This window comes from Pyxicephalus adspersus, chromosome 1 (genome assembly GCF_032062135.1).
Source record: "Pyxicephalus adspersus chromosome 1, UCB_Pads_2.0, whole genome shotgun sequence".
Lineage (NCBI taxonomy): Eukaryota > Metazoa > Chordata > Amphibia > Anura > Pyxicephalidae > Pyxicephalus > Pyxicephalus adspersus.
The window spans coordinates 107931807-107950756 of NC_092858.1; the positions used below are offsets into that span (position 1 = coordinate 107931807).

Sequence of the window (18950 nt, forward strand, 5' to 3'; positions counted from 1 at the left end):
GTCTACCATCGGCTATACATACGCCCAGTGGCTCATTCAGATGAAATCCCAGTGCCAGTTTTCGTTACACTACCCTCACTTGAAGAACATGATTATGGTGATGAACTAGGTGACAACAGTGATGAACTGTTTGAAATTGAAGAGGACTCTGTTCGTAAGGGATTTGATCAGCATTAGTTGAGTGATTTGGGACTATCGAAGAAGGCTTCAGAACTCCTAGCATCAAGACTGCGTGAGAAAAACTTACTGACAGTGGCTTTGTGTGTTGCCATAACATACCTGGTTAAATGGAGGAATTGGGAATTCCAATCTTTAACTCAACTGAATGGCGACTATTTCTTGATAGCTCAAAGCTGAGCTTAAAGTGTGTCCTGCTTCACAATGGCAATATATTTGGGTCAGTCCCAATTGGTCATTCAGTTTCTCTTTGTGAAGAATATGCAGACATAAAGTGAGTAATTGAGTTGTTGCAATATTACCAACACAATTGGGTCATGTGTGTTGACCTTATAATGGTATGCTTCCTTCTTGGTCAGCAACGCGGTTACACAAAGTATTCCGGTTATCTGTGCATGTGGGACAGCAGAGCTCATGAGAGGAAAGGATCGGCCTCCAAGATCTGCCCTAAAACCAGGTGATCTAAAAATTCTACATGAGCCACTTTTTGATAGAAAAAATATTATATACCCGCCACTGTACATGAAACTGTGTCTGATGAAGCAGTTCGTTAACTTTTTGCCAACTGAAGGAGACGGAGTTAAGTACCTCATGTTGGCATTTCCTAGCCTATCATTTGAAAAAATAAACACAATTCAACTTGTTGAGTGGATTGTAATCAGTGATTACTTTGAAGCTACAACCCTACTAATAATATTGCAGCCTCTCCATTGTCCACTGGATCACAGGTGATTCTTCTTTTCCTATGGAAGAACATGTTGCCTCCCTGGAAAAAGCTTCCTACTTCCGAAGAAATCTATAAGTAACAAATTTTTCTGGGAGGATGGCTTTTTGTCCACCTACTCAGGGTAAATCCATGTGATTTCAGTGCCAGAATGTAAAAAATGTACATGTACTTCAAAAATGTGTGAAAAGCCTCCACTTACTTATTAGACATTACGAGATCATGTATTTTCATTTCTGGTGAAGTGAAAATCATAAAATAATCATAAATCATAAAATAAACCCAAAAGGTCTGTAGCTGCTGTTCTTTAGAGAGAGGCAGATTTTTAATGCCCCCTCAAGTGGTGCATGGTGCTGGAATGCAGAGTATTCAAGCACAGGGCACCCACTGCTACTAGGCATTGTCTAGGGTCCTGCAGGGTAGTCTCACAAGATCCAGGAAACTGGAAACATTTTGATTTATGCTGCTCTCTCAGCTTCAACAATGCCCTAGAACCCAGCATAATTGTGCTAAATACAGCCCTGCATACACAAAATGGCCCAAAAAGTTTACTAAACCTTAAAAGTAAAGGTCTCATTGAAGATAGGATTCAAGGTCTTCCGATGAACTTTAGTTTCATACTTCTTCTTTTTATCTGGTAAAAAGAATACTTTCACGTAGGGATCTGATGTTCCTCCCATGTCCAATGCAGGTAATTCTGTAGCTTGTATGACACCAACTTGCATCTGCAAATTAAACAAAGCTAGAATTTAGAGACGTTTCAAATGTGTATGTCAAGAGATACTATTACAATGTTTAAACGTAAGCAAAAGGAGTGTACACCAAACAAACAAGACAATATTACACTGTTATCTTGTTCTGTGCCAAAAACAAGAAAACTCAATGAATTCAATGTATTAAAAGTCAAGTACTTTGGTTTAAACACATGTACAAAATGTGCATTACAGGGTGTGCACAGGGGAAAAGGCTCAGACAGCAAAATAGTTAAGCATAATGTAGTATTACTTGTTAGATAAACCAAACTCAGGAAATGTAGATTAATGTATATAAAAAGAACAAATAAAACAAAAACAGTTTGTGTGATACAATGTTCTTTCTAGACCAAATTTGCTGGGCAGATTGCCTGGCAGTTTTCCTTTCCCAAAAAGGTAGCTGGCTGTCATCCAACCTCAGTCCTGGCTTCATGCAGAGAGAGCTGTCAGCTAGTCTGGATAGCCTGCCAGATCTGGTGGAAGCCTTGGAACACTTTTCCCAGAGCAATTAATTTTGTGTTGCCCCTCCCTCTTTTTAACCGGCTACAGATGTTTTCATCTGCTTCAGTAAATATGTAGGTTACAGGTGGTCATCCTGGGTGCTGGGGGACAGCACAGATATTGTTGACAGAAAATGCCTTGGTACCTGATTATTTTGAAAATCATAATCCAAGGAGAACTGGAGCTTTCCAAGCTTCTCTTCTTCCTTTTCTTCCTCCTCTTTGTCTTCTCCCTCTGTTAAGCCAGTTTCTGCATCATCATCATCATCCTAAAGAAACTGCCAAGTAAAAGAGATGTCAATCGTCTGCCTTGAAATTCACAGTTCGTAAGAAATTGGTGGTCAACCTGTATTTACCAACTAACATTTACCCCAATAGTCCAAACATTATTCATATAAATTCCCTACCATACCTTCTTTATTAAAGTACTTTTCAAAAGCTTTTAGCTCCCTCCCCCTTCATATTTGTGGAACAGTTCCTAGATTGCTGAAATTTATTGCATCTTCATTAGGAAGTTAGAGCTGTCAGCTTTCAAGAAGCAAAAAGATTGTCATCTAAACTACTGGAAATCAGGTGGTTTAGAAACAATCATGCCTATTGACTGTTGATCATGTTTTCCATATGCTTGCTCATGTTACTCTAGGTTAATGTACCACCAAGCATGTTCAACGTGTAGAAGCATGCAGGTTTATATAATGATCAATCTTCATATCAAATTTTTGCATTTGGCACTATGACTATAGTATCTTTAATCATCAACTTGAATACTTTAAATAGAGACAAAAGAGAAAAATATTCTGGAATAAAAAAAAGGTTTTACATATTCACATGTTGAAAAAAAACACCACTACCGATACAAAACAAAAAAGAAAACCTGCACATAGCTGATTCAGAGAAAAGCAAGAAAAAAAACTGCCCAAAAAGTGCAAATCATTCCTGATCTTTTTAGGCGATTTAACGATAGGGTTATTATTTTTAAGAATTGAACTAGCCTTGGAAATCTTGTGTTCGGTCTGTTTGTAAGGCCTTCCCTTTTAATGGATTGTTTTCTAAGCTGTACTTATTCTGTAAAATTTAATAAAAAGTTATTGAAACAGAACTAGCTTCTGAAAAAAATGGTGTAATATTAATTGAAGAGGACAGTTAACCCCCCCTTTAAACAAAAATGTTTTTTTTAATATAAACTGCACCTGAAAATCTGCATGGATTGTATACTAGTTTTAAGGCAGAATATTATCCGCTATAAGTATATCTGAAAGTATATTTGGGGTTATTCATTCTTCTAGGCCTGCATCAGTTAAACCTTTTCATGCTGCCAAATTGTATACATACTGCTAGTTACAACACATTTTTATTTAGGCTTCTCAGGTTATAATTCAGAAGACAAATTTAAAAAGCCAAAGGACTGTGTAAATTATTTACAGTTAGAGGAGAAAAAATTGAGCATATTTTGTATAGCAAGAACAAAATGCTTATCACACATCAGATAACGGCACATATACTATATTACGACAAGTCATTGGAATGTATTTACAAATTATTCCCCTGCCAATTTAACCTCAATTAGTCTTGAAATTTGATAGAAGATGCATCATATACTATTGTGACTGCTCCGCTATTGTGACTGCTCTTTTGAGAATTGGTCACTAGGTGAAAGAATGAGTCAGTTTTAATATGAATTGAAACTAGTTGCTAGTGCTAAATGCTTAAGGAATTGCACGTCTGTGAGCGAACATACTGCAGAATTGACAGGGGAACAAGTTAAAAATATACCCCAAAGCTGCAGAGTGCATTTAATATATGCAAGAAAGAAGAACAGGAGAAATATATAGTTAAATCAGCCTTGCACAGATTACAAAGGCCTACAAAATGTAATAACTGAAGAAAAGGCTTCAATAATAAATTGTTCCTTATGTTTTTTAGGACACCGAATCAAACAAAAACGTCTTCTTCCCCATACTGCAAGGTTTTTACACAAATCGCAAGGAAACAAATCTAGAAAAAGATGCTCTGATCACCAGAAAGAAATTATTAATTCATTTTAAATATAGTAGTCTCCATTGTAAATTATTTTCAGTTTTAAAAATGTTTCTACATATGCACTCTATGGTGTTTTTCCGTTCTTCAAAACTTTTCTTGAAGCTTCTGCTTTATGTTTTTTCTTCACAATTTCTTGCTGCAGCTCCCAGCAATAGCCAACAATCATGCTGATGATTCACCTCCCCTGGTACCTCCTTTCCATTTATTTGATATCCTGATGGAATGGCTGCCTTGTTCTTCACTCACTGCACTGAAGTTCTCCAGGAAGTTGTCCAAACAAGAATGGAGGAAGTGCAGCTTGAGGCTCATTGAGCAACCTATTTCTTCTAATTTAGGCAACATAATTTCAATGATGGCTTGCTTTTCCCTTTTTTTTTGTCTTTGTCATTAAATAGGTTGCAAATGACAGACGAACACAGACAGTGACACAGGAGGAGAGGACCCTGCCCCACACACAATAGGAGAGGAGATATGTAGTAGTGGGAAATAGTGACAGCTTCAAAAAGACAGAAGAAGATGGGTAGGTAAGTTTGAAAAGGGGTATTGAGTGCTCTTTTAAATGAGCAGTAGGAGCATGATCTAAGTTTGATGTAAAGTGAGGCAGAAGTGCTTTTTTTGGGTCGACACATTTCCCGGTATCAAAGACTGCATCTTCAAGAAGGAAGTTTTTATTGAAATGTTAAATAAAATACCAAAGTGTGCAATCGGCACAAATTATCATCAATAAAATATAAAACTTCTGAGATCAACACAATGACTATTGACATATAACAGTACAAAAAGATGAATATATATTTTTTGGAAAAAAGAAACTCACATGGTTCAACATACAATAAGAAAAGGAAAATAAACAAGGAAGGGAGAAAGAAAAAAAAAGTCCTGATGCGCCTATGGACAAGTACATTTCAAAAAGAAAGAAAAGAGAAGGTTCTTATTGCAAAGATGGCAAATAGTAATCTAACCAAGGTTGCCAAAACAGCTAAAAATGTGTCATGTGTATCGTTAATAGTAATTTTTTGACCAAAATACCATGTAGACGATTCTTATCTTCTAAAAAATTCAGAGAAGTAGTTTACCAAGCATAAGCTATAGTTTGTTTGGTAGCCATAAAAAATGTGTATAATGAGAATGGCAGATTTCCTATTAACATTGGAAAAAATAACATGAAACAGGGCATGCCGCGGATCTTCAGATACATTAAGCGTTCTAATTCTGTCAGTTTTTTTATGCAAAAAGTGATCCTATTTTTTTTGCATAGAAATTTTTGTTTATATTGTGGGCCTGCATCATGGACTGTACTTATCAGGCACACATCTTTTTTGGCACGCCATCTCAGGGCCATCATCTTGCCTTTCTGCCAGGCAACAATTTCTCCTGTCTTCAGCTTCCCTTTTGCAAACAGTGATGGCAGGTTGCACCGGTTAGCCCCAACGGTTCTATAGGTATCTGTTCTGTGTTGCAGAAGGAACTCATAAAGCTCAGGAGAGGTGTAGAAGTTGTCAGTTATGACACAATAGCCCTGATCTAGAAATGGCTCAATGAGGGATAGCACTGAAGATGTTGCCATTATAATGGCTGTATCTGGGGTTAAACTGCATCCCTTCTCCAGTAAACAGTACCATATTCCAAATGTAGCCAGATGAGGATTCCCATAGCATATATGTTTTCCAGCCAAATAGTGCCCTCTTTGGCGCTTTGTACTGCACCCAGCCTCCTATTGAAAGCCATTAGACTTGGCTTTAAAACAAAATTAAAAAGGTATTTTAGGATATGTTCTTTAATAGTGTGAAGGTTGCAAGTAATATGTTAGCAAACCCAGAGAAGAATATATGTTTGCACAAAAAAAAATAGCAACAAATTTCAAAACGTTAGCAAACAGACCAGCATACATGTTGGCATAAAATTTTTCTTAAAAAGTTAGCAAACGCAAAGCAGCACACGTTTGCATAAAAAAAAAAATTAGCAAAGAATTTTAAAAAGTTAGCAAACACAGAACAGCATACCCGTTTGCATAAACGGCTTACCTGTTTGTCTCTGCAACAAATTTTTCGATAACTTCATCGGTCAAAAACAACTTCAGGTACGTCGTCGCATTAAGCCTCAATTTTCTTCCCAGGTGCGCCGGTGAATGGAAATCTTGGCGGTGCTGCTTGTTCCACATCAAGGTCAATAGGACACCATGTGCACAGCACTGACCTCAGGTCCAGAATCGTCGCTCAGTTCACTTTCGCTGTCTGATGACAAATTTCCTGGTGAATCACTATCGCTTGATTCCACAAGGGACTCAAAATCGCTATCGCTGCTTTCAAATTCATCCAAAACAGCACTTGCGCCGGCGAGGTGCCGTTTGGATGCCATGACAGTACTTATCAGGCACACATCTTTTTTGTCATGCCATCTCAGGGCCATCATCTTTCCTTTCTGCCAGGCAAAAATTTCTCCTGTCTTCAGCTTCCCTTTTGCAAACAGTGATGGTAGGTTGCACCCGTTAGCCCTAACGGTTCCATAGGCATCTGTTCTGTGTTGCAGAAGGAACTCAAAGCTCAGGAGAGGTGTAGAAGTTGTCAGTTGTGACACAATAGCTCTGATCTAGCAATGGCTCAATGAGGGATAGCACTGAAGATGTTGCCAATCTATAATGGCTGTGTCTGGGGTTGAACTGTGTCCCTTTTCCAGTGTACAGTACCGTATTCCAAATGTAGGCAGATGAGGATTCGTACAGCATATACGTTTTCACGCCAATTGTGCCCTTTTTGACGAAATGTACTGCACCCGGCTGAGCGTCCCCTTGTAAGCCATTAGATTTTCGTCAATGCTGACATCTCTTTCTGGCACATAGGTTTCCTGGAAATTTTGTAGATACATCTGAGACACTTCCCAAATTTTCTTCAGTTTTGGTGCAGGATGGGTAGTCTCATCAAATTCTTCATTGTTTGCGAAGTGCTGGTACTTCATGATGAGGGAAAAGCAGTATTTTGGCATGACTGTGCCAAAGAATCGAGGGGCAATCATTTTATTCTTGGACCAGTACCACTTCTGCATGAGTTTGCCCACAGCTCTCTGCAAGATCACCAAGTCCAAACACAGCCAAATGTCATCCTTGGTCACAGGTTCCCACTTTCTGTTTCTTGCAAACCTCAGGTGTGGAGCACCTTGTTGTTGTCCAGCGTACCTGCATAAAACAAAATAAAAAAGGTATTTTAGGATATGTTCTTTTATACTGGTTGCAAGTAATATGTTAGCAAACACAGAGCAGCATATATGTTTGCATAAACAAATTAAAAAAGTTAGCATGCTGCTCAGTGGAGCAGCATAGGTTTGCATAAAAAAAAAAAATGAGCAAAAAAATTTCAAAAAAGTTAGCACAGAGCAGCACACATGTTGGCATAAAAAAACTGTAAAAAGATAGCAAACACAAAGCAGCATACATGTTTGCATAAAAAAATTTAGCAAAAAAAAGTTAGCAAACACAAGAGTGGCTTACCCTTTTGTCTCTGCAATCATTTTTTCGATAACTTCTTCAGTAAAAAACAACTTCAGGTATGCCAGGGGCTCGTCGCATTCAGCCTTAATTTTCATCCCAGGTGCACCAGTGAATGGAAATCATGGCGGTGCTGTCTGGTCCACATCAAGGTCAATGGAGCTTCATGTGCGCACAGCATTGACCTCAGGTCCAAAATCGTCGCTCAGTTCACTTTCGCTGTCTGATGACAAATTACCTGGTGAATCACTATCGCTCAATTCCACAAGGGACTCCAAATCGCTATTGCTGCTTTCAAACTCCTCCAAAACAGCGCTTGCGCCGGCGAGATGCCTTTTGGATGCCATGTGGTCTCCACAGTCAGGAACAATCAAGGTCAAAGACAAAGTGATGAAATGATACATTCGGGAAGTGATTTATAAGCCATCAAAAGGTCAGATCAAGGTCAGGGCTAATAGTGGGCAAAATGTAAATCAACGCACTGGACAATGATGCTTGTTGCACTAAAATGTGTATTTATACTTTTATTATGTGTTTTTTACTGTAAAAAAAAAAAATTTAAAAGCAGATTACATAGCAATCTGCTTTTAAATTTCCCGCCCCCAGAATCCATCACTCCACCGCATCACCCGAAAGATGTTACAGATCTTGCTGGGTGATGCGATGGGGATGTCCCGCCTTGCTCACTCCCCTAGATCCACCAACAAAGCTGCTCCCATCACCCGGAGGCTGCGAGCGTCACATTCTCCGGGTGATGCCAGCAGCTATAGTAAAATCCGGGGGTGATGCCAGCGGGAAATCGCCGCTAGCATCACCCATGGAATTTACTATTGGTGATTGCATCTGCAGATAGATGTGATGCACCATGCAGAAATCCTGCATGGTGCATCACATCTAACTGATATTAGGCGCAGCAGCGTGGCTGGGACCCGGGCGGCATTTAAAAGCAAATTACTCGGTAATCTGCTTTTAAATTTCCCATTTACCATGCCCCCGGCAGAGGCAGAGGTAGGAGGGGCTTCCAAATTTACCCCGAGTGTGACTCTGGGTTACCGCTTTTTGCAAGTATTTTCCACCCCGGGTCACACTCAAGATTACAAGTTAATGCCCAATACAGAGTTAATCATATGATACACTCTTATCCATAATCTAGACACCTTAAGATATTGCCACCATACATGATCTCTTAGATTGCAGTCTCTAAAACGATTTAGTGACATAGACGGAACTGCATGTGCTACCTGTGCGAGACCACCTCATAAAAAAGTTTCCCTGTGCAAGTATATTTCTAGAACTTTCTAGGGAATGGCTTGCAATAAACTAGTGGTATCTTCTTTATTGAAAAAAAATAGAAAGTTCCCTTTCCCATGCCGATAGATAAGATGGAGATTTATTAAACCAGGAGGTCAAAATTTACCATTTTAAAAAAAGTTTGGCACCTGTCATGTTGGGTATGTCTCTACGAATTTGCTTCGATGTGCTTACAGTTATGGGGATCCATGAGAGTTATGTGATCCATGAATCAAACTAGAAACAAAATAACGTATTTGTAAACAATAAAAAAATTTTCTATTGGGTATTTCATCTTTCTCATTAAGATAAGCAAAAGTATGTATCCCTGAACAAGATAACATAGAAAATGCCGTATTGAGAATATGTTGGAAACACCATAAATAATTAGCTCGATTAGTCAGACTTGGTTGAAAAAAAAGGGATTGTAAAAAAAGTTTATCAATGGACATTGTACACTGATTTTTGAAGTTTCGCTCTGTTTAACTGAATTCCATAACTTCAACATATGAATCATAAATGGGCTCAAGTCTTTAGATCTAGGGGATGGGGGGCCCCAAATCAAATTAGGTAAAGATATCAAGTGACTATAAGATGCTTCTGTAAGTGCCCATAAAGGACAACCTCTATTGTGAATAGAGAGGTGTTCTTTGGGATGCTTTAAAATAAAAAAACAAATGGAGTACTCCCAAGACCTCCTGATAATTTCCTGATAAGGTTACATACGAGATAGGGACTGTGGTTTTGTTCTTAAGTTGAATTTGTATGTAAGTCGGAACAGGTACACCTATTTTAATAAATGCAATTAGGACAGATGTTTGTCTCAACATATTATTAGGCACCGTGGTGTCAGTTACTGTATAAAATCCTCACTGTGAGTTAATCACAAAAAAAAAAAAAAAAAAAACACTTTATGGAGCCTAGACAATAACTTCTTGAGCAAACTGTGCTTGGATATGCAAAAAAAAAAACAACTGAAGAGTTTGTCTTGGTCATTAAAGAGTTACAAGAGGTTGCAGAACAGCAAAAGACTTCTTCTGCAAGTCATGCGAACTGCCCCCTCCACACTCATCAAGCCTCTGTTCTGCACATGAATGAGCAGGGAAGCCCTGTTTGTATCCTGGTGTCATCTGTATGTCAGATATCCTTAACTCGGGGACTACCTGTAGTATATTTCTTTTGATTCATTAAATACCAGATCCCCCAAAACGTAAAACTTTATTTTGCAAGGATTGACAAATATTATACGGAAAGTATATTGGGAGAACTCAAATTGGATAAAGAAGTTTGGGCAAAAAGGTCATTTTAATGGCATCTATGCGTCAGAACCAAGAAATATGAGGCAAATTCCACGATTGTAAAAGAGAACAATGAGATCTAATAAGAGGTACCTAATAAGCCTTATATAGTGCCATATGATCTGCAAATACTTGGTTACCAAAATAGGGCAAATAATATGACCCAATTATATGGGTAATTAGCTTGAAGATTAACTAAATCAAAAGGGACATATTTAGAGCTAATGATTTCGTAGGGTTAATTCTGAGCCCAAAAATAGTTTCAAAATTAGAAAAAAATTGTTTATATCGAAAGCAACGAGACATGAGGAGAAGAAATATAACAAAATGTGACCCGCAAATAACAAAATATTATGAATACACTGTGAAGTTTGAAACCCTGGAATATCTTTGCTTTGCCTAATATATGCTGCAAGGGGTTCCAATGCTAGAACGAAAAGCAACAGGGATAAAGGGCACCCCTGCCGGATTCCCCGAGCGATAGTAAATGGTTTGGATGTAAATCTTTGACTGTTGCAGTCAGACAGTGATAAATGGCATCTATCCAAGAAATGATTTTTTTGCCCAAACTCCATTTATGCAATGCAAATTTTACATATTGCCAAGATATCAAGTCAAAGCTTTATTCATATCTAGAGAAAGAAGCATAAGCTTTTGGTTGTTTTTTTCTGGCTAGATAATTAAGTAATAATGTACGACGGATACTATCTGTAGCTTGACATCCAGGGATAAAGCCAACTTGATCCTTATCGATTAAAGTAGGCAGAAACCTATTTAGTCTGTTGTGCACTACTTTTGTTAAGATTTTAGGATCTACATTGAGCAGCGAAATGGGTTTATAATTAGCCCAACTGAGAGGGTCCTTGTCTGGTTTAGGATTCATACCCACTTGTGCTTGCAACATAGCAGGACTAGGAGATCCAGAAGATTTAAAAAATTTATAGAGTAGTTAAATGTGAAGACAACGAACAAATCATTAAAGAACCCCAAAAAAGTAAAAGATCAGGATTCAACTATCAGATACTTTACGAAAAGATTGGGATTGAAGACATCACAAAGCCTTGGAATGGGCGGAATCCTGAGACAAATGCTTCTTTGACGGATCTTGATCTGGGAAGAGGTTGACATCACTTGAGATGAACATGGAGATTGAGGTGAATTATCCATAGGATATATGGATCGGTCTATAAGACACTTCCACAGGTCAGCCGCGCTTACCACATGATTATCTCGTAGTACCCGAAGATAGGGTTTTTAAGGCTTTTCACTTCTGAATAGTCAATGGTGATAAGTCCACAGAGACTTGATAGGAGAAATCCTGGTAAGTGAGGGAATCTTTAACTCTGGACACTAGTAAAATCATTTCTTTAGTGCGATAATGATGAAATTTAATGATGACATTCCTTGGGGGACCGGATCAACATGCCGCCATCTTGGTCCGCTGGGTGAATGTGCCCATTTAAATAAAACTTTTTATATATTGTGCCAATAACAATATACAGGCATCATAATGTTGTAATTAAATTGAAGTTTCCTGTACCCGCTTTGTTAGGCAAAAGTTGTTGTTGGCACTTGGGGGATCTTCCTATGGCGATTTAATTACAATTGGAAGGATACAATTGGTGTTAACAAGGACTTAATACTTATTGATTACCCACATCCTAAGGAAGCAGTTGATATGTTACATACATGTGTTATATTGTATTATGTATGTTTATGATATAATTTTGTCATGTTTTTAATGTTTGTAAAAAAAATTGCATAGGTCAATTTTTGACCTATGTTTGTGTCCGTTGTAAAAATTCATAATGATCCTGTGAGAAGGATATTTTGAATGGTTTTAAACAGTTGAGACTTATTGGTATCCCCATTGAACTCTTCACCAGAATTGCCGTCTTCACGATCAGTGTTATCAGGGATGAAAAATATCCTCCAAAGAACATAGTGGGATTGGCAAAGGAATATCAGGACCATAAGCATAGCAGATGGGAGAATTAGGTAATAAATGTAATGTTATACTCAGCATCAGACAAGGGCGATACTGATTAAATCTGGAGGAGAGAAATGTATTATTTCTCCTCTGTCTTATTTATTGCTCCCTCATGACTCCTCCTGTACGTAAGAGAAAATATTCAGTCATTTTCATTGGAAAAGTTTTCAATACTCTGTGTGAGTACAATATGAACAGACAGGGAATATAAATAAACATTATAACAAAAGTTAAAAATGGGTGTCATTTTCAAATTCAGTGCCCCAAGAAACATAAGAAATACTGAAAATTGTGGAAAAAAATGTTTCCATCACGAAACTATCCCCCTGAGATCTGCCAAAATGGTGTATTAGGGAGATTCTAAAATGTTATTCTGCCATTGTCATCCATTTCCAGTGATTTATTTTCCATGGTTTTTTATCAATAGGTACCTATCCCTATAGTCTTGTTTATATGTGAGCATTTATTTATCTCTCTCTTAGGACACCATCTTGTGGAAACTTAGAGTAAGGCACCTGTAGAAGTGTTGGCTTTCAACAGATAGAGACTGTTTGCAATTGTACTGAAATAATTTTTTTAAACTGGTCTAAAATTATACTGTGGATCCAGGAAAAATCCAAAAATATTTTGCAGATAAAGCACCAGACAGTCCATATTCCAGTCTCTGGAACTTTTACAACTTTTGTTCTCAGCAACATGTCTGTGCATGTCATAAAACAGATTTATTTTTCTCAGATGGACAAATGGTAAAAATATAACTTCTCACATTTCTAATCCCCACAATGACAGATCCTAGTTCCAGGCCTTAAATGAAGGAACCATATTGTGAAGGAATCTTTATAATATGGAGGAACAAGGCATTTGCAGTTCACAAATTTGTTCATGTCATTTTTAAACCAGTTTGCTTATCCTTAAACAATTACATGCACGTGCACTCACATATTAGTAGCCGCCAAAATAAATATTTTTGATTATGCATTAACTTTTTATCAGAAAAATACATAGTTGTGTTGAATAAAGGGTACTAATTCACTGCTGATATAAGCAAATTAAGTTAGTAAGCCATGAAAAAATGCTGTGAAAAAAAAAAATGTAAAATTGGCATGCTACAAAAGAGAAATTTTCCCTTCACAAACATCAAATGCAAGGTCGGGCACTGAGATAATAAACTTTACAGATTCTGGGCCTGTCAATTTCTACTTGTACAAGCGTTTTATTATATCCATTGCATTCACTGGTAAACATCCTTGTTGTCAAGAGTAAGCTACAGCCAACTGAGAACTGTTAACAACCGTGACTAAACAAGTGTCATAGCACTATTTTGTTTTTCCAACTTGAAAACAGTATATTAAGCATTGGTCATTTCAAAGCTTGTACAAGTGTAAAGAAACGTGATAAGTAGTAAAAGGTATTTACATAATGTGACAATTCTATTTACCTGCCTCAGAATATTACATCCACTAGCAGTGTGTTGATGTTTAGGGCACAGAAAGGTACCCTTATTCATCCTTAAACACCCACTATATTGTTTTCATTGTTTTCAGTGATCAAAAAAAAAAATCTCTTTCCTTTTACACTCCAGTCATGCATATGCACTTACCAACACAGACAGTTATCAAGATGCAGCAAGAAGAACATATAGACATCAGTTGAGGATAGTAGAAAATGACAGGGAAGCAAGAAAAAGAGAGGAAAAGGAGGTGCAATTAGTGTTCTTTGAGTTTGGTTACGCTTTTGTAGATGTATTAGCCATTTAATAAGGCATATCCTAGGTTTGATTCTTGGATAGTCAGTGTTCAAAACTTTGAGAAAGCCAATGTCATTTATTGTCTATAAAAGATGCAACTGCTTACATGAACAGCCATTTTTTTGCAGTCATGTTGGACACACAGTGTCTCCTACCCTTTTCAAAGCTATCCACATTTTGTTTTCAAAACCTCAAAATCTGCAAGAAGAGTTCAGTGCAGGTTAGTCCACCCTTTCACAATGTTAATAGGAACATCAACTAATGCTTACTGTGGTTTTACAACAGGAAAGTATATACTGAGAAAAGAGCTTTGATATCTAATCTGTTTGTGCATAATGTGTGGTAAAGAGAGAGCTTGATATTTTCCACTGTTATCCCATTTGTATATCATGTTTTTACCTGCCCTCCAGATCCTTTCATGTCCTTCATGTTGAGTGCATTTTTCATTCCCTTTCCTTTCTCTTTCTTTCCTTTCTTCTTTTTGCAGCAACATTTCTTACAAATACAGAAACAGCATGTGATGATCAGCAAGCCTGCTACCACTGCTATGGCTATGATGGCCCAAGGAGGTACTACAGGTAAGAAGAGATACAAAACAAGAAAGTATACCAAAACATTCTTATGAATTATATGGTCACTTTGTCACATTGTACCTTTTTCATTTATTATGAACAGTGGTCAACAAACCTTGGTAAAAAGTATTAATGACTACCTTTTACAGGATAACAGATATGTTGGGTCCCTAAACTGAGCATACAGTGGAGTCTACATTTTCAGTCCTATCCTAGGCTTATCATAATTGCAGATCTGGTAAGAGTTAAAGAACACTGAGTTTTTAAGTTGCATTCAGGTTGAATTTAGTTTTAATTCCTATATAAGGCATTGAATATGATATGTAATAGTTAAGGGAACTATCTTTGAAATGCAGTGGATAGATTTGAGTTTATCTATAGAATTGCTATTATTATTTCAGTTGGGCAATTAATTTTATTTATAGGTGGTGAGTGCTGCTGGATTGTATCAGTTTGAACCCAGAAGATAAAAGTCACAGGTTAAACCCCGTTTTTGCTATTCTTACACTGGGATGAGAATGAAAAGGTGGTGTTAATTGATGCCCAGGGGTCACAGCACATACAACAGCATGAATAAACGATCTGTATATACTTGTTTATACCTATTACATACATTTTAAGGGGAGAGATATATTCAATTTCCCTTGGACGATATGTGGAAATTCAAAAACTTGAATAAGTAGGTGCAATTTTTATCTCCTGAGTCTTATTTTAAATTAAATTATTTTGTAACACTTTTATTATAGGATTGTAAATGTGTTTTTTTCACTTTATTTACTTTTCTGCTTTAGAACATATATACGTAATTTGATGTGTTTGTAACATTGTGTCCTTCTGAGGAAACCTATGGGTGAAGCGTCAAGGACTTAAGACCTTAAATTGATCAACATTATTGTTACACATGAATTGTAAATTGAAATTATGGTATCAATGCAAGTTTGTGTGACATGTTTTTAAATGATATACAATAAATTACACAATTTGTATTATTTACAATTTTATTTTTGATTGTCTATAGCAAGCACCTAAAAAATCCTTATACCATATATAGGAATTTGGACCTGGAACTTGGAATATGGACTTGGAAAGTATATAAAAGTGATGTGGTGCTGTTCCAAATGTCTTCCCACCAAACTATCTCTTTGATATATTTAGTTTTATGCTTTAAGAGGTTTTTACATTTAATTTCAGGGAGAAATAAAGCTCTAACATTCAAGTACCCTTCCAACAATTGCTTCCGACTTTGAGAATAACCGCTCCTGAAAGCAATTCTGCCTCAACGTGCAAACGATCTTCCCATCTTGTATCCAACATATTTATAGGGAAATCTTTACCAAACTTTTTATTAATGGTCTTTTGTCAGATCCAATCCATATGATCAGAGGTATCGGACAGGGATGTCCACCATCACCAATATTATAATATTTAACCTGGCACTTGATCCCCTCCTCTACTGAATTTGAAGGCATTAAAGTAAGTCATTAAGTGGTCAGGGTAAGTGCTTTTACGCAGATGAATAAGTCCTCCATATTACCCCAACCTAGAAAAGTTTGCTATTTATTCTGGGTCTGCTGGAAATATATGGCTCGATTTTGGGCTTTGGTATTATTCTAAACAATCAAGAGAAGGATGGTGGTGGTTATATTCTGTCATATATTATGTAGTTTTGAACCGGTCCCTAAATAATAGATATATAGCAAAAACAGGCAAGTAGAGTGTTTTTTTAGGGCTCTTTATACTGAATTATATTTTATTGAATGATCGTATCACACAATATATAGTTCAAAGTACAAAAATGTGAATTCATTCAATTTTTCAGGTTTTGTTACAACCTTGTTGGGATGTCAAAACTAGACATAAATCACTGCTAAGTTGTAAAAAACAAACAAATACAGACTTTTGGTTGTTTTGTACAACTTAGCAGTGATTTGTGTCTAGTCCTTCACCCTTTTGCTTGAAATATAACACCCCTGAGGCAAATTTGTATCATATGTTATGGAACGGTCATGTTATGGAAATCTATAACTAGATATGCCCTAGAGCACCTAGGTACCCATCTACCCCTATCTCCTGACTGTGCAGTATTTGGACTGTAATACAATTTTTCTGTTTTGTGTAATGTTTATGTTGTAAGATCCTAAGCAAAATAAAAAAATATATAAAAAAAAAAAGAAAAAAAAAATGTTCCACAGGGCACCCAAATTAAAAAAATGTAAAGGCAAGCAAACTTTATTTGTTTCAAAGCTTTCCCTAGCTTTCTGGGTTCAATGAAATCTGTGAAACCAAAGAGCCACTTCATGGCACGTTGCACACACAGGATATTTTTGTGGGCAACACTGCTTACTCTCTCACATTACAAGGTATATACTCACATGGAATTTTGTTGATCTGGTTCATAAGCTCCTGTTGGATCTTTCTAAATGTGTCTGCACCCTTGTCTCCAGAGGCAGCCACTGCAGTTGAGTTCTCCTGCGGGACAACAGGTGGCTCTGTGCTAGGAAGCATCGTGTGAGTTTCAGGAGGCTCCATCTTCTTTTTAAACAGGCTGAAGTGCATGGTGGCTGCAAGAAAGAAGGTGCAAGTTAATATTAGATAATAACACGTTTTCTTACCATACGATTCATAAATCCTTAGTCTTTTTCATTTTCAACACAGCTTTCAAATATCAAAAATGAATGCGAACTACCCAAAATGCCTATCATCTTTACAAAGGCTTCAAGAATGTTAAACATTTTGAGTTAAATTATGCTTTGGTGCAGCATAAGTACAATGTACATTGTAGCGCATCTTTGTGGGCGAATGTGACACATATCCAGTTGACAAGCTCCACTACTAAAATAGAAGGCTTATTTCCTGCTGCTTCTATAAATTTGTAGTCATTTATGAGTCAGGGTTTTCAGCCTTTAGATTAACCCACTAACAAAATCCAAGGTTGATGCCATCAAAACCATATTTGGTTAAGTCAATAATACATGAATCATTTCAACCACAGCAAACAGGCTATGTGATTGAAAGGATGCTATCTGAGGGACATGTACATTATTATACATGGATAAAATAAGCAATAATGACTGTTCTAAATTAAAAAAGCTACTTGAAAACCACAGCTGAGAATGGCATATAGTACTGTTTCCTTTACGATCTTCATGAGCTCACAACTGACGATGTGAAGCATGGCTTTATATTTTAAGCAACTATTTAGTGCCACTGGAAAGTACAGCATTTGCTATCTGTTAAATATTGCAGAGTATACTGAAAGGCTCTATCAAAGGACACTGACTTCTACACTTGTGCTTTTCTTGAATATAACTCATCGGACCACAATATGCATGTTCAATAACTGCTATAGTTCCCTCCCCTGCAGTGACTAAACATGAATACTATGGGGAACTATTGGATCAGACTGTCAAGAGGTCCACCTTATCGAAGGTAGGGCCAGGAAAAAAACTTTAGAGAACATTTTATTGGTATTTCCAGGCAGAAATATATTGCTAAATCCATTGCAGGCACATGAGTATTTGCCCAAAGGTGACCTAATGTTTCAAACAATATCTGCTGATAGGACTACAAAATAATTAGATTTCATAATTGTACTTTTTATCAGGAATATCCCTTGTTTGCATTACTTTCAATTCGACAAGATCACGAACAAAATCTTTTATATTTATAAATCTAAATATTAAGCTTAATAATGAATGCATATTTCAGGTTTCTTAATGTTTTTCACTACAGAATCTTCCCAGTCCCAATTATGAAGTTGAAATGTTGTCAAACTTTCTTCCTGCCTGTAAATACTGACATACACAAGCTTTGGGATTTATACTATAGCCTTCTCATCAGAATGAAACAGCAGGAGGAAGAAATCAATAGACAAGGTAATGATTTTCCAATCTTCCTAAATCCAATACTTCTATTCAGTAAGCAAAAGCTGCAGGAGGGCCCAGTGCAATCATCAGTAGCAGTCTGACTTGAGCTCTATGCAGAAAATGCACAAACTGTATACCTTGCAGCTACAAACAAAATTACTTCTAATCATTCAAACTGCCAACTTGAAAACATTAAATGCATTTATTTCCCAGAAATGCATTGTGTGAGGCTCCCTCAGGAAGTTGTTTCAGCAACTACTATAGATTGCTTTAAGAAAAAGCCGGACGGTTTCCTAGAAGCACAGAATATAACTGGGTATTAACCCCCCCCAGCATTCTAATTATGTCAGTATTTCTATGCAAAAAGCGTTACAATTTTTTGCATGGAAATTTGTTGTTCATTGTGGGCCTGAAATTCCTATGAATACCTCCCGGGTATGATAAATTTTGAAACACATCACAAATTATATTAAATATTTACAAATAATTATTATAAAAAATAATGAAATATAA

General features: G+C 36.9%; 1 protein-coding gene across 2 annotated transcripts in view; it reads right to left on the bottom strand.

Moving 5' to 3' along the window:
* The window catches only part of LOC140338781 (synaptotagmin-2-like), a 63911-nt gene that overhangs the window by 28655 nt on the left and 16306 nt on the right, over window positions 1–18950 (bottom strand). For both annotated transcript variants that reach the window (XM_072423090.1, XM_072423092.1), the window contains exons 2-5: window positions 16944–17132; window positions 14399–14571; window positions 2300–2422; window positions 1459–1626 (exon numbers count right to left, since the gene is read on the bottom strand). In XM_072423090.1, the coding sequence (XP_072279191.1) occupies window positions 1459–1626; window positions 2300–2422; window positions 14399–14571; window positions 16944–17127 (648 nt within the window). In that variant the 5' untranslated portion in view covers window positions 17128–17132. The remainder of the gene's footprint in view (window positions 1–1458; window positions 1627–2299; window positions 2423–14398; window positions 14572–16943; window positions 17133–18950) is intronic.